Below are 17,671 nucleotides of genomic sequence, written 5' to 3' on the forward strand. Positions count from 1 at the left end.
TACTTCCCTCAGAGCAGTTGCTGGACAGTGACTCCTGGGCAACATGACTATTTTAACTCCATCAGGTCTCCTCCCCACAGGGAAGGTGCTGTAAAGTGCCTGGGGGATCTTTTACTACCAGGTACTTACCTCAGGGAAGGTGCTGGACAGTGGCTGGGGGCAAAATTACTAGTCCAACTCCACCAAATACTTAACTTAGAGAAGGTGCTGGAAAATGGCTGGGGTTATAAAATAAATCCTAAAATAAAAACAGTAACAACCTACAAAAACACAACAAATACATCAAACTGCAGAACACATTCTACCAAAAAAGTAACCAATTTCCACCTGAGTACTGTAAAAAAAAAGCATGGTAAATAATAAGAAATTCATCACAAATTTCAAAGCCAAATAATAAATCATAAATTGCATTTTTCTCTTTTTAACAGATAACACTATGGTGCTGATTCCGATCCTGTAAAACCCGGGTACAAATGGTCGTAAGGAGCATTTTCTCTGTATGACTCGTACCCAGGAATTCCACCGTACAAACCAGCAAGTACGATTCGTACAGAAATACCATTTCCGTACGATTCGTAAAAAACACCGTAAGGCAAAAAAATACATACAATTCCGATCCTGGACAGTGCGTCCACGACGTACGCACGGAGTCAGGCAGCGTTTTACAGACCAGCAAGTACGATTCGTACCCACAGCACTCCGCACGGCTATATTTTTACGGGAGCCAAAAAGTGCCTGAAAAGCTAAGTACGCCGCGATGCACGAGGAAAAAGGGGCCCGGTACGCGCCGTACACGCCATCACCCACATCGTACGTGTCATCATGTACGGTGCGTACCCCAACATTGCATATGTACAGACTGTACGTGCTGGGAGTACGGCGCGTACATACGGGGCTGGGGGTATGGCGCGTACATACGGGGGCTGGGGGTACGGCGTGTACATATGGGGCTGGGGTACAGCGCGTACATACGGGGGGCTGGGGGTACAGCACGTACATATGGGGCTGGGGTATGGCGCGTACATACGGGGAGGGCTGGGGGTACGGCGTGTACATACGGGGCTGGGGGTACGGCACGTACATACGGGGGGCTGGGGGTACGGCGCATACATACGGGGCTGGGGGTATGGCGCGTACATACGGGGGGCTGGGGATACGGCGCCTACATATGGGGCTGGGGGTACAGCATGTACATATGGGGGGCTGGGGGTATGGCGTGTACATACGGGGGCTGGGGTACGGCGCGTACATACTGGGGGTGTGGGGTACGAACCGTACATACGGGGGTGGGGGGTACAGTGCGGACGTACGCGGGAGGGGTGAGAGGCTGGGGGGGGGCGTACGACTCGTACCCTGGGCACAAGTGTACCCGGAGTAGGGGTCATGCAAAGTTCGCTCCGTACGGAACGTTTTCCATACGCTTGTGTATTCGGGACGCCGGTACGGATCAGACTTGTGCGCTCGGACTTCAGTTTTACGACTCATACGTAAAACTGTCCGGGGACGTCTCGTAGACTTTTCCCGAGGTCATTCGTATGTATTTTTCACGTACGAATCGTACTTCGCCGCTTGTACGGGACTTGTACGATTCGTACGTAAAAAAATACGGATACGAGTCGGACGGTAAATTTTTTTAACGGATCGGAATCGGCACACAAATCTGCAAAAAATAACCATTTCCCCAAAAAACACTTGAAAATACACATACGTACTATAAATAACTTCCTTCAACAAGGATTTGCACTGCAATAGGTCTTGCATTCACACAAGTTTGAGCTAATAGCATTATAAATGACAGTGGCTTTTATTTATGTTTTGGGTTTTAAAACATAAATAAAAGGCATTTTCATTTACAATATTAATAGCTTAAACTCTCGCAAATGCAAGACCTATTGCATTCCAATAAAGTGTCTTCTCGACTGCTTGTTAGATTGTAAATATCAGAGAAAGAGACCAGCCTGCGACGTCTTCTAAGTAGTGATGAATAGTGCAGTAAAGATGTGTAAGTGCTGCAAATTACACAGACACAAAGTGTGATGAGAGAGTTACATATGATTCGAGCTATAAACACTAACAAAGCGCTCCAACACCTTTCGCTCTGTGATTACACTGTCGTGGCTCAGGAGAAAGAGCAAGAGGGGGGCTATTTCCTGCCCTCTATGTCTTTTGAGTGTGCAGTGTGGCATTGCGTAATGTCATTTCTATCTTTGGCCTAATAAAAAACACTCCAGCTGTAGTAGGGTCCTGGCTTCACCTCCTTGTGCATGGCAGCATGTGTGTTTTATGGCAGGTATGGAGTGAGGGAGAGATGGTCTCAGCTGCAGCTCTGGCCTCATACAGTGCCCTAGCTATTACTAATGAGTGAGAGGTGCGGAAGTGATATTGGTGGTGGTGGTATTGGTGACGGTATTGGTGGTATTGGTGGTGGTGGTATTGGTGGTGGTGGTATTTTTGGTGGTGGTGGTATTGGTGGTGGTGGTGGACGTATTGGTGGTGATGGTATTGGCGGTGCTGGTGGTGGTGGTATTGATAGTGGTAGTATTGGTGGTGATGGTGGAAATGGTGGTGGTGGTGGTATTGGTGGTCATGGAGGTGGTGGTATTGGTGGTGGTGGTATTGGTGGTGGTATTGGTGATGGTATTTGTGGTGGTGGTATTGGTGGTTGTGGAGGTGGTGGTATTGGTGGTGGTGGTGTTATTGGTGGTGGTTGTGGTGTTATTGGTGGTGGTTGTGGTATTGGTGGTGGTATTGGTGATGGTATTTATGGTTGTGGTATTGGTGGTAGTATTGGTGGTGGTGGTAATGGTGAGGGTAGTATTGGTGGTGGTGTTGTTAATAAAACAGGCTTTTGAAAACAACCCTGTCAGGTGGCTTTAGTACAGATGACATGTAACACAGATGTACTGTTGTCAGCTTCAGCCTATTAGCACACAATGATTTGCTACCTGGAATTCACATGACTTTATTTGCTAATCATTTCTAAATCCATTTTACTTGGGGGGTTGAAACAGACGCGAGATAATGCTGGGTTAAAGTGATTGAAAGCAGGCACCCTTGTTATGGCCCTGCTGCTTAAAAAAACACAAGCGATTTCAGCTAAAGCAGCGCATGTCCGGCCTGCAGTAAGAGAAATTCAATAAAGAAAATAGTGCTTACAGACTAAATAACAGGTCCCGTGTAACAACCAAAGTAAAGGGCCCAGTGGCCATGGGAGGTTACAAAGGAAGACAAGGCCATACTAAGGAGGGACTAACAAGCCTATTAACGAACCTGAAGGCAGCATTTACGAAAGACAATGAGACAAGCCAATGAAAAATATGGGCAGAGAGTGGGCGCGGACTTCTCTCCCATACTCTACTATAGCAGTTGCGCAGAGCGAGCAGAGCATGCACGCTGCCGCTAGGGTTGACCTAAAAACCAACAACACACAAATCCCTAGGGAAAAAACTGGACATTACATTTCTTCTAACATAACAAACTATTTTTTTCCAGGTTAAAAAACTTAAGAAGCAATACATTACTCATTTCAACAGAGCATCTAAACTTTTATCTATCCCCACAGAATGCAAAAATTAACAATGCATTTTCCATGCCTTTACCAGGCAAAAAAAAAGACAAAAATGCATGAAACTGAAAAAACAAATACTTTTTTCTATTTCTTTTCTTTAACAGAACTCACATCAATGGCATCAGCCAATCAAACAAATTATGTGAATCCAGGAGAGGCAAACAGACTCTTAAAGTTTGGTAGCTACCTTAATTGTAAGGAGAGGCTAATTGAGCCCGGAGTCTTTGGAAGTGTGTGCAGTGTATTTCGTCCCATTTCACAGGCAGAGCGGTTACTCTGGAAGACACCGTAGTTACTCTAGAAGACAACTGAGCATAATTACTCCGCAATGGAGATTGAAGTACATGAAAACGTACAAAAGGTTAAAGAACTTGCATCCACCTCTAATCAGCCCTGAAGCTCAATTTTGAGGCAAGTATCCAAAACCATTACATGCATATAGCTAGTAGTATGCCCATAATTCCTAATCTTAGGAGAATGGTGCAAAGACAAAAACAGGCAAGTTATCCCCAACATGTAACCCCACAAACTTATTCTGACATGAACATTCCCCCAGAATTAAGTATTACTTTCTCTGATGGACCTTTTCTATTGTATGACAACAAAAACCCTCAGAAAAGAATACTAATATTTAGCACAACCCACAACTTTTTATCCCTTGAGAATAGTGAAATTTGGTTGATGGATGGGACTTTTAAATCAACACGCCATTCATTCATCCAAATTTACACTATTCATGCTAACATAAATAACACAACTGTCAAATTAGTGTATAGTTTATTCCCTGACAAGCAATCGTCGATGTACACTCAATTATTAACAGAGGTAAAATACAAAACAATGAGTAAAAGTCCTAGGAAAGTAAGAATTGACTTCAAAATATCAATGACTGACACAACTATCAAAAGTTATCCTATCACCCAAATTCAAAGATTTTTTTTCACTTTGCACAGGCATATTTTTGAAAAGTTTAAAAATCATCTTTAGTTAAGGGTTCCTTATCAAGCAGTAAACTTCAATATGAATTAAGAGAACTAACTGCCTTATGCTTTGTACCTCCTGACAGTGTAGGTGAGTTCTAAACACCAATTGCTGAATCAGAGTATTTTACCGAAAATGAGAAGAAATTTCACCCTACTAAATTATTTTGAAGATACATGTATTGGCCATCTAGGCAGGTCGGGTCACAGGAGGCAGCCAAGGTTTCCATTTGAATAGAGGGAGGTGCAAAGACTAACAATGCCATTGAGGGATAACACAATTCCTTCAATAAAACAGTTGGTAAACATCACCCAAACCTATATCACTTTTTGGCAATTTTTCTAAAATTGTAAAGAAGTGTCCGAGAAACTATTGGCTCAAATTCACCAGTTTTTACTGATGGTGGCTGCAGACTACCTGGACAGTATTACATATATGTTACATTACTAACCCTCACTAATATTTTCCTAATTACTTGCCTGTTATAACAACTGGATACAATTCAATTGGTAATTTTTGAGTTTTTTTTTTACCGAAGTAAAGGTATTTTTGGGTTCCAACCTGTAGTTTTCTTCTTTCTTCAACTCTTGGTGAATTTTCACCAAGGGTCAACAGTACTCCAATAATCCATATAAACAAATCAACATCCACAAAACAGGTAAACTCCCCAAAACGCTTGATTTTGAAACTTAAATCCATTGCCTACAGGCCAATTAATAGAAATAAATACAATTTCAGTACTAAAAACACAATTGTGAAAAGCTAAAATCCGAAAACCAAATCTTTTTTTTTTAAATCGTCAGTAAGAAAATCCAATCTCCAAAAACAAATGGAACAAAAAAAAACAGTAGTAATCAAGACATGTGGATATAAGCAATCCAAAAATTTGACATCTGAATTGAAAATTCTGTTGATTAAATCATAACCATCAAAATTAAAACTCCAAATCCAAATTTAAAAACACCAACCCTATAGTAGTGAATAAACAACATCTATTTTCTCTAGCAGCCACATGGTCTTTTCCCCGAAAGTTCTCCAAACAGTTTTACAAACCGTAGCCCAAAAATAAAAAAATGTTGCTTTTCTTTCAAATAGGTTTAAAAAAGTCATAACAATTTTTCTTTCAACATTTTAAACCTAATTTTCAAATAAAAAACTATCGCGACATGGGCATACGAACACAAACTGCATGAAAAGGAAAAAGAGGTAAAAAGAAATAAAACATACATTTTATCACTGTTTACCATCTCACTACCTACCCCCTCTACATTATAATAAACATAGCCACCTATATACTTAATAATGTAAATGGAATTTTTCTTACCTGACCACAACTCTTCCTTGCTTCCAATCTTGATCGCGACACTCCACTGACTGAATAATAGACATACAATCACGAGTATCAAACCTAAAAGGAAAAAGGAAAAAAGGACAATATTCAACATTGAATTCAGAGAAACACCGGGGTAAAACACTTATAAATTGATAAAAATATTGTTATACATATGACAAAAAATGTTTTAGATTTTTGTACAATTTTTTATATGGTTTACTCATTAATTAGATTTTTGGTCATTTTTTACTCTATTTATTAATAACTTTTATAAGAATCCCATGTGTGATTTTTTTCTCTTTTGCCTTATAATTGTTAAAAATGTATCTTTATATATATATTTTTTAATTTACTTTTTCCATTTTTTTAAATAATTTAGGTATGTTAGTACTTACACTGAGTTTTGAATTTATTACCCCCTTTAAAAAAAGACCTTTACTTATTAATGCTCAGGTACCAAAATTAATATACGAGTATCAATACACTTCCTCGCCTAATATCACTATATCTCTTGCATCCTGTCTTTAAGTGGTATTGTTACAATTGTAAAACATATATATAATTTTAAAAATTACAACAATTTTAATACTTGAAAGTATTAAAATTAATACCCGAGCATTTTTGTACTTCCCCACCCACTACCCATATGTCCCCTGCATCTCGTCCCTAAATAGTAGTGTTACAATTGTTAAAAATATATAAAAATGTAATATTAATATTCATTTACAACAATTGCAATACTTAACCGTTAATTGTTAAGTATTACAATTAATGCCCGAGTATTAATACACTTCGCTACCCAATACCCCTATATCCCTTGCATTCCATTCTTAAAAGTTAGTTACTATAAAAACATTTTTTTTATAATGTTATCATCAATATTTACCAAATATCTATAACATATAATTACCTATGTATATTCCCATAAACTTACGTAATAATGCGTGGTAAAGACATTTGTGGTAATGACCCTCATGGTAAATAAATGCGTGTTAATGACACTCATGGTAAAGACATACGTTGTAAATGTCTATATCTAAAATGCATTGTAAAGAGATGGGTGGTAATGACCCTTGTGGTTTAGACCTATGCGTTGTAATAACCTGCGTGGTAAAGACTGAAGCATGGTTAAGGCTTCATCGTATAGGTAATTCATGGTTTAGACTGCGTTATAAATGCTGTTTGCCAACTGCAAGCAACTGGAAAGAATGTGGCACACCACCAAGGAGTCCACCGACCGGACAACCTTCAAGACATCACTCAGCTATTACCACCGGAGCTTCAAAGAGACATGAAGGAACTCCCTAGGCGACCGCATCAAAGCCAGCTCCAACCACAGCAAAGAACTCTTCAGTATCGTAAAGGAGTTCTCCAATTCTTCTGATTCAGAAAACATCATCACCCGACCCAAGATCTCCGATACACCCTGGCAGACTTCTTCCAAGACAAAATCTCTTCCATCTTCAAAAACTTTGAAACCCAGTCCGCTGCCACCAACATCCTCAGCCTCCTTGCTCCCACAGTCACAAGCCCTGACCAGTAGATCACAGTGTCGACCAGCTCAAAATGCAGAGCACCATTGACATCATGCACTCCGTTCACTCAGGAGCACCTACGGACTCCTGTCCCCAACAAATGTTCAACCTTCGCATCAAAGCTATTCAGCATCAGGCTCACAGCGATCTTTAACATATCCATCAGCTCGGCCACCTTCCCAGATGAATGTAAACACATGGATGTCAAACCCGTCCTTAAGAACCATTCACCAACCCATATGAGCTCAAAAACTACTGGCCAATCTCCCTGCTCCCCTTTCCTGCCAAAGTCCTTGAAAAGGCCATCAACCACCAACTCACAGAATACCTTGAGAACAACGATCTTCTGGACGCATCCCAATCCAGATTTCGTATGAACCACAGCACTGAAACTGCCCTGATCGCAGCCACTGATGACATCACAACCCTCCTAGTCCAGGAGATGTGGTTGCTGTGATCCTCCTTGACCTCTCAGTGGCCTTCGACACTGTGTCCCACCACACCCTGGTCAAGAGGCTTCATCACATCGGAATCAAAGAGAGCCCCCTCAAATGGATCACATCCTTCCTCGCCGAGAATCCACCTTCTACCCCGGAGCCCAAGAACATAATCTGTGGCGTCCCTCAATGTTTGTACCTCAGCCCCACTCTGTTCAACGGCTACATGTGCCCCCTAGGCAATATCGTCAGAAACCACAGACTGAACATTATCTCCTATGCAGACAATTCCCAGCTCATCCTCTTTTCGTATGCCCTTCCACCACAAGGGACAACTTACACTTGTGCATGACTAGTGTCACCGACTAGATGCAAATCAACTGCTTGAAGCTCAACGCAGACAATACAGAAGTACTGATCTTCAGGAAAAACTCCTCCCCTTGGAATGACTCCTGATCACCTGCTCAACTGGGACCATCTCCCACCCCCTCGGACCACGCCTGGAACCTCGGCATTATCTTGGACAGCAAACTCACCAAGAAGAACCAGATTAGGGCAGTCGCCTACGCCTGCTTCTTCACTCTGCGCATGCTCAGAAAGATCTTAAAAAATGGCTCCCATTCTCCACCAGACACACCGTCACTCCCACCCTCATCACAGCCGTTTGGACTATGGCAACCCACTCTATGCAGAAATTACAACACACCTCCTGAAGAGAATATATACCATTCAGAACTCAGCAGCCAGACTCATCCTCAACCTCCCGAGATGAACCTACATCACCCCTCTCCTGAAGAAACTCCCCTTCCAAAAGAGATGCCAATTCAAGATTCTGACTCAAGTCTACAAAGCCTCTAACTCGCTCACACCCCTCACATCCACCGAAGCAACAGTGTAGGACACTTGTTCTCCTACCTCACTGTGAAGTCCTGGAACGTCCTTCCCCTCCATCTCTGGGGCTTCACCCTCTCTTCAGGAGCTCAGATGGGGACTCAAGACATGGGTCTTAAATTGATGCCACCTGAGCAGCTTGGTTCTTAGTGCCTAGATACCCTTGCGGGTGATTAGTGCACTTTATAAATCCTGACTGTTTGATTGATGGCATCAGGCCTACTAATGTAGCCTGGGGTTTACAGATTTTATACCTGCAGGCAAACCTGTCAAAATAACTCTTTTTGAAAACAAATAACTCTACTTTTAGTTATTAAATACACCAACCCTAAGTAGTCTTTGTATCACACAAGGCATGTAACTATAATATCTAGACACCATAAAAGGGCAGTTGTTGTCTAACAGGAAAACTAAATAAATGTTTTACTCTGCTATCCTTGGTCTGCGAGAAGCTAACAGGATAATTCAAACACTATTTTGTTAAGCTACAACACTAAGTTTTTGTAGGAAACACTATTTTTTGTGTTTTTAAAAAATTCCAGTTTAGTAGTGAAGTTGGATTTTTATCAAAATTAAGTAAATGGGACTTTTAAAAAGTTAGACTTCCTCTGCCTAAACCGTCAATAGGTTATTAAGCATTAGCCTGCCAGCAGTTGGTCCTTGTCAGTGCATCCCCTTAGTAAGGTATGAAAAATGTTCCCAATGTTCTCTCTTGAATCCAGGACTAAGAAGTAGAATCCAAGGGTCAGTTGTAGCACCTCCACAGTGGCTTCAGGGGAACAACACACTGCTGGATACTTTTTCATGAATTGGCCATCTGACAAGTAGCTACTGGACCTGAACTGCACCCTGGGTGTGGTCTTGTTTGGAATGAGTAATCACTTCTAACTGCTGTCTCTGAGGTCTTGGCAGCCTTAGAAGTGACAAAGAGAAGCGTCTCTAGGAAGTCTGAAAAGTTGAGACTAAGGACTTTCAAGACCTCTGGAGTATCTGTGGCAAAAGTTCCTTATTTTGAGTGGACTTCCATGGGTACAGCTACTGCGGTGGGTACAGCTTCAGGCTTGCCCTGCTTGAGGATTTGGAGTTCCATAAAAGAGATTTGGTTTGAAGCTGGAAATCTTGATCTGCTCAGAGCTTTGTCCACAAAAAACAAAATAGCTTTAGCAGGAACTCAAGCAGGTACTTGGTTTTGATAAGACTTCGTTTGAAACTGCCTATAACCTTACCCCATTTGAGAATTTTACATTCCATTTCATAGAATAAGGGACTAATTTAGAGCTTGGTGGATGGGTTACTTCATCACAACGGTGATGGGTATCCTGTCTGCTGAAATATAAATCCCATAGGATATAATGGGAGATATATTTTGGCAGACAGGATATCCGTCACCGTTGTGACAGAGTAACTCGTCCGCCAAGATCTGAATCAGGCCCTAAGTCAGAAGGAAAAACCTTTGATCAGGGTGACCTATTTGGTGTATATGACCTGCGCTCCATTGCGGTTTTCTTGAAATCATGCCACAATCCTGGTCAATCATGAACAATGACTTTTTATTGGTGCTTTACTTTATGTTTTGGTGCTTTTTGTCTTCAATTTTTACAAATTTTATAGCTCCAAGTCCCCTTATTGAATGTTTGTCATTATGGTGTCAGTTTGCTTGTTTAAAGTTCTATATATTTAGAAGGTTGTTATGAGATTTCTATTGTATTCATTTTTGACTTTTTAACAGTTTTTTCACTGCTAAATACTTTACACACTTTCCCAAGGTAAGCCTGTCTGCTCTTTGCCAAAGCTACCAGGTGGTACAGCTCAGGTTTAAATGATTAAAACAGCGTTTTACCCTGAGAGGTTTGTGGATTTAGTCCTCGTGGTAGACTCAAATCCATTCCACTTAGCAACTCTCTTTCTTACAAGTCTATTGTTTTTGCAAAACATTAATGATGGTAGATTGTCTACAAATGCTGGATGCATATTGCACTAATAATCGCAGGTTCAACAATAAAGATTGTATACCTAAGTTGGATATGAACCATTATACATGTTAGACCTAGCATCCTTGGTATCGTTTCACCTAATTTATTGCCTTCAGCCCCTTAGTTTTTGCTGGCTTCATCCTTGCTGGCCTTAGGACTCTGCACACTTCACCACTGCTAACCAGTACTAAAGTGCTTGTGCTCTTTCCCTGACACATGGTAACATTGGCATATAGACAAATGGCAATTTACTTATAAGTTCCTAGTACAGCAGTACTACATGTACACAGGGCCTGTAAATTAAATACTACTAGTAGGCCTGCAGCGCTGATTGTGCCACCCAAAACTTAAGTAGCCCTTAAACCATGCCTCAGGCCTGCCATTGCGGGGCCTGCAGGAGGAGTTTAAACTGTCATTTCGGCCTGGCAAAGTAAACCTTTTGCTGGGCCCAAACCTTCCTTTTTAATATACATAAGTCATTCCCAGAGTAAGTCCTGGATAGCTCAGAGGGCAGGGTGCAATGTATGTGAAATATATGACATGTACTTTTATGTTTTACATGTCCTGGTAGTGAAAAATCCTAAATTTGTTTTTAACTACTGCAAGGACTATCTCTCATAGGATAACATTGCAGTTGCCTTATTACATTTTATAAGTGTAATTTCCAAATGTGAAGAGATTAGCAGTTCATGTTTGGTGTCTCTGGAGCCCTAATTTAAAATCCTAACATTATGAAGTCGGATTTTAAATTAGCGTTCTGACAATGCCCCTCATAGAAAGTTGGCACTTTCTTGCCTTAGCCATTTGGTGCCTGCAGCCTGTCTCTGGGTCACAGGACAGGGTGCGGGTGATAGTTGGGCTTTGTGTATTACTCCTAGACAACTACACACAATGGGAGCTTAGGTGTGACTGGATGGGCCATCGCTGGCAGGATAGAAGGGAGGAGCTGGGCACAGCCCTACTTGCACTTGAGCAGGCTGTATCCTGTCTCCACACAAATGGCTGCATACTCCCTTTAGTTGATCCAGAATCAAGGTAGGAAAGGCAGGGCATATGTGCACTTCAAAGGCTTGCCTCTAGAAGCTTCTTCCCACTTCAAAGGCGCAACTGTATACAAAAGAAGGACCTCCGACAAAAACTCTTCAGTACACTTCTGGATACTCTGCCAGCAAGAAGGACTGCTGTGCTGCTACAAGGACTGCCACTCTGCTGGACTGTTGCTTTAAATTAACTGCTGCCCTGTTGTGCTGACCTGCTGCTCCCTTCCTTGGGAAGAACTGGACCTTCATTTTCATCTTGGCCTAGCACCCCAGAGTGACTTAAATGGCTAGCCAGCTGGCCTCCTGATTGGAGTCTCAGGGCTCAAAGGCTCTCCAATGGCTCCTGTACCCTTCTTCAGCAAGTTGCTGACACCCAAGTGGTGCCTCTCAGGTCCTGGGCCCTGGGTGTGGCTCCTGGGCTCTTTAAATCAAGTTGTTGGGCTTCGCACAGCAAGCATCTATCCCCCACAGAGGACCGCCAATGCAAAGCTCCAGCCCGCCCATCTGGTATACCTAGCCTGCTCTTCGTGCCACACTGGCCACTGCCAGCAACGCTCTCCTTGCAGCCCTCTCCAACCCAAATGGGACTCTTGGCACGAAACCTGAGAAGGTAAATCTTCAGCTGGAGTAATCTGGGACTGTATCTGACCTGCGCTCCATCGTGGTCGGCCTGAAGTTTTGAGTTTTGATCATAACTCTGGTTTTATCGATTTCTTTTTATTCATTTGGTTGTTTTGAATATTAAATAATGCTCTATTTTTCTAACTTGTTGTGGTATCTTTTTGTGTGGTGTTTTCAATGCTTTACTGTTTCCAGTTTTGCACAGATACTTTACACCTTGCCTCTAAGTTAAGCCTGACTGCTCTGTGCCAAGCTACAAAGGGGTGGGTGCAGGAAAATTTTGGTTTTGCTTGTCCCTTACCCTGACTAGGCTTGTGGCTACTGCTTGACCAAGGCTTACACACCAATCAATCAGTAACCCGATTTCGAACAATAAATAATACCTAATTTTGTGTATTTTAAGAATACGCTGTGTACAAACTGTGGCAATATAAAACCAATGACCTGATTTAGAGTTTGTACAATGGATGGATGTCTTCATCAACCTGATAGACATCCGGTCCACCAAATTTAGAGATGTGCGACAGCTTTGCGGGCAGCTCCCAATATTGGCACTAATCACTATCACATTTTTCAAAGTTTGACGGATGATTCCGTCAAACAGGGCTACCACCCATCAAACGTTTACATCGTTTTACTATTTCCAAACCAAAATCCATAGCTATAGTCTGTTTTATAAAATAGAAGTAAAACTAATGATTTTTTCCTTTGATGTGAGGGCACTTTTTTTATTTTTACTGTACCTCACCACCTGGTATTACCTGACATTGATGGGAAAAAAACTGTCTCTGTGATGTAGTATCCTTTCCGCCAATCGCTAAATCAACACCAAGTGCTTTAAGTGTAATTAACATATAGTTTGTTTTTTCAGGTACAATTGTCAAGCCTTTCTGAAATTCACTAAAATTATCCCTGTTTTTGTTGATAGGTATTGATGGTCCAGCAGCTTTTCAAGATGAAGTTCAAGAGATTGGAAGCCAAATTCAGATACTAACTATTGGACAATCTGGGCATGATGAAGATGATGCAGATACTGTGGCCAGTGGTCAGCAACAGAGCAAACAAGATCTTAGAGTGACAATGCAGAAAAAGGGTAAGGATGACCCTTTTTCTTTGCTTACATCTAATTCTCTAGGTCTTGGAGTTCAAATGCCATGATGAAATATATTACTGATAATTAATTACTAGGAATGGAGTACAGTTATCTAAGAAAGGGCAGAGTAAGAAGCAAGGCAACAGGAAGACTACATGAGGTTCTATAAAATTGGGGCACCACCAGATCCATGTGACAATATTTACCCCTAGCCATGTTCACATATCTAAAAAACTCCGGAGGTTTTATTTTCTACAGCATTGCAACAGTCTGCTCATATTCATATCCAATAGGAATAGCATGTCTTTGTGAGACCTAAGCGGTAGGAAGCTTCTGATCAAAGACCTTGGATAGCGTGAAGATCTGAAAGCCCAATTCTTAACTGTCTTTGTCTGCCAGATATATGGACGACTGCTTGGAGTTGCCACAATGCTGCTGACATGTTTAGCACCTATGCAGATAGTGCCTTTCAGTAGGAGCCCAAAGAGGAAAAACCCAGAAGGAAAAAACCTCTGGAGAAGATGGTACAGCTCCATATGACAAGGTCTGAGACAAGGAACCCAGCAGACTAGTATTGGGCACAGGAGTACCATCAGAGACACGGGCCCAAAGGGAAGACACCAACCGAAGAGAAAAGGACCAGTCAGTATCAATGAACCAGCAGAAGTGTTGGAACCAACAGGAGCAAAGAAACACAACAGCCCAAGAATCAGCAGGAGTAAGAAAACACACCAGCAGGAGCAAAGAAGTGTTGCAATGCAGAGATAATGAGAAACCCTCCACTTATTTACTACTACTGCCAACCATCTTGGATTGGGAAGAGACCTAAGGACATCAAAGAATGGTCATCATTGTGCTTTGCGGAAGATAAATACTCAGAGCGCCTTCCCAAGAATTCTGAGATGGAAAACTATGGTGCCCCCCCGTGTGGCCCCAAGGAGATGACCACCAAAGGCCGCACAGGTGGGTCAGTTGTTGTGAAAGAATGCCCTTGTGCTTATAAGGTGATCCACTGGCAGTACTACTGCCCTGTATGTAAGAAGTACACATGTCTTGATCCATCCAATGGGACATGAGGGAAGCCATCAAAACAGTCTTTATTTAATTTTTTCAAGATTGGGTGAACAGACTTGGGGCCTTAGTTAAAGTTTTGGTGACAGGATGTTCCATGAAAACATGATGGGTATCCTCTCTACCATATTACAAGTGACATAAGTTGTTAAACATTGTAATAGGGTGGGCGGGACATCCGCCACATTTGAAGGGGAGTATCCCATCTGCTAAACTCAAATAAGCCCCTTGATGTTTACAAGGGTGTAAGAAATTGAGCTACTGGTTGAGGGGGGTGAAACTTTATTCAAGCAGCAACCACAATTCTTGTCAGGGTGAAACACATGCAAACTCCCAATTAACCTGTACTTTACCGTGTGGTAGTATGGCACAAAAGCAGTCAGGCGTACCATACCGACAATGTATAAAGAATGTATGTAGTACTTTAAACCGTAATAAAGTGAAACACAACACAAGGAAAAATCCCACACCAATTAAGAAAAAAAGAGGAAAATTGAATAAATATTTTGATCCCAAAACAAAAAAAAATCCAATATGTAGAACTTGAGATATACAATTTAAAAGATTTAAGCGGAAATAGTGGCTAGAAGCAGAAAGCGTCAACTGTGGTTATCTGGTTGCACTAGACTGGGACAAAGTCACAAGTTCAAGCCGACCGTGATGGAGTGCAGACCAGATACAGGGACCAAATTGGGCTTTCTGAACAAAGTACTTTAAATACTGGTTTGTGGAGTGTTGCAAGATCTTGTGTCGAGGATGTATTATACAGCTGCAGTTCCGAGGGAGCTGCAATGCTGCGATGTGGAGTCCTGCATCATCTTCGAGGATGACATTGTCAAGGGGCTGCAATGAAAAGTCCTATATTTAGGATGCGTCATTCTGCAGCTGTTCTGCGGAAGCTGCAGGGCTGCGATGCATGGTCCTGCATCATCTAAGATGCCGTAGACGAGGGGCTTGCGATGCGAAGGCCTGCATCAAGGATGCTTTGTGCAGTGTCAGTTCTGAGGAAGCTGCAGGCTACGACGCAAGGTCCTGCTCCAGTGATGCATTGTGCAGTGGCTGTTCTGACGCAGCTGCGAGAAGATGCATCCTATTTCCAAGGCTCCAGGACTGGGTTGACACCACTTAGGGAGGGGGGGGGGGGGAGAACACACAGAAGACAGTGTTCAGATGCTGGGATCAAGGTGGGTGGAGCCTTTTCCGTCCCTGAGCCCAGTTAGCTGACTTCCTGGATAGTGTGTTCTGTGTCTAGAACCTCAAGGTGACACAGCATAGTTTTGTGGAATGGAATAGTATGGGCAAGAAGACAAATGATTACAGATGACAGATAATGCATACATGGATATCAAAACTCTTTCATATTGTTGCAGTTCTTTCATTGAATGCTACATAGATTGCAAGAAACCTATATCATATAAGCATTTCTACCCCTATATATTCAAAATTTCAGAGTTGAAATAAAATGGATCTGGTAATAGAGAATTTGAGGAGGTTGATTGGGTCCATTGCTTTACCAAGTGTTTGCCATCAAATGGTTTTGGTAACCTGGCTGACATTTAAATACTGACAGTGTTGATGGTTTAATGCCTCTTGAATGCCCTTTGAAGTGCCAGTGATTAACCATATTCATTTGCTGAGATTCTGAGTATAGCAAGATTCTTTAGGATATAATTCTCCAACCTAGGGCATGTTAGTGAGAGGTTGATGTGCTTTCAAGAATCAGAAGTGTTGGAACTATAGTTTGATGGCCCATGGACATCACATGAGACATTTGGTGTCCCAGAAGGGATTTACTCAAGGATTTGGAAGATTTAGGGTAAAAGACATCTGTGATGACCTTGACAGTGATGTAGGGGCTTAGATAATTGTGCTAGCTCATACAGGCATATTAAGGTATGCACAAAATGATGCTTATCTTTTTCTTAGAGCTTATGCATGGGTGAACCACGTCCCTGCATCCAGACATGCGTTGTGACATGATTTACATCAATTCCTTTGTTCCTCATGCTTGCCAGATAGAATGTGTGGGTCCATGTTTAAGATCTACATATGAAACTCCACGGAAATACCTGGGAATATTTTTCCAGAGTATGCGGTACATTTAATAAAACATCTACAATAGGCCTCCAATCTCCAGTCCCACAAAGCAGACCACTAATGCAAATAGTGTTCAACAAGTCACTCTAAATTGGAAAGCATGTTAGACACCATTGTATTGGTGTCAGGTCCTTTCTAAATGGGTGTTCTATAGAGCATAGTTGATGACAGTGGGTGAGCTATCAAGAACATCACCATATGAATTGGGTGCGGTATGCAGAGGAGGCTGAATGTGAATTCCGTCTGAACATGCCATCCCATAACCCCCATCTTCTAATCAGCTCCAACATATTTATAAAATATTTTCTTCACAAAACCAGAACTTTTATTGGTCACTGTCAGGGCTACTCTTTCCCCAAAAGTGTTAAATTCCATTTATGTACAGATTGGGGGCTGGAAGTAAAAAATGAATCTCTTTGCCTACTTTCTGCTGTATGAGGTTTTCAGAGCACTCTGAATCCACCTGTGGGTGTTTTTGAGTCCCATCTACTGAGCGTTTCTAATATTTATATATATATTTATATAGTGGGCTTTTGGTCAGCATTTTGCTCATGACGGGTGATGCCTATCTCTTTGCCCTGCTCTTGGTTTCATAGCTTTACTCCCTATTCTTGAGTTTATCGAACTGAGAGCATTTCTGTTTCACAATGTTCTGATTAATTATCATGTATCCTTTCAATGATTCATGAAAAGTAGCACCAGGATCCAATTTGCAAGTAAAAATCATGGTAGAAGTGTACCAAAAGACAGTACTCTTTTTGTTCAAAGGAGGATTTGATCAGTGGCAGTTGGCCACCTATCCAGGAAAGGCAGGAGGCCTCATTTATATCAGAGCCCACAGAGCTCTACCAAGTGGATTCAGCTTAACTGCTGAAACTGGCTTAACTGCTGAAACTGGTCAACGTAAAGTCAGGAAATGTTAAAAAATTTAAAAGCCACCTTATCATTATATATGATGGAAATCTCTTCTGACTAATGAATTCTATTTTACCTCATTAGCAATATGCTCTGCTAAAGACGGTGTTTATCTG

The 17,671-nt window shown here is 41.8% G+C and overlaps 1 protein-coding gene across 1 annotated transcript in view; it reads left to right on the plus strand.

Annotated features, from left to right (window-relative positions):
- Positions 1-17,671, plus strand: part of LOC146857563 (tubby protein homolog) — a 995,297-nt gene that overhangs the window by 873,142 nt on the left and 104,484 nt on the right. Inside the window, exon 6 of the mRNA XM_085648119.1 lies at positions 13,308-13,472. Within this exon, the coding sequence (XP_085504245.1) occupies positions 13,308-13,472 (165 nt within the window). The remainder of the gene's footprint in view (positions 1-13,307; positions 13,473-17,671) is intronic.

The sequence above is a fragment of the Triturus cristatus genome, chromosome 3_2 (assembly GCF_964204655.1).
Source record: "Triturus cristatus chromosome 3_2, aTriCri1.1, whole genome shotgun sequence".
NCBI classification, from domain to species: domain Eukaryota; kingdom Metazoa; phylum Chordata; class Amphibia; order Caudata; family Salamandridae; genus Triturus; species Triturus cristatus.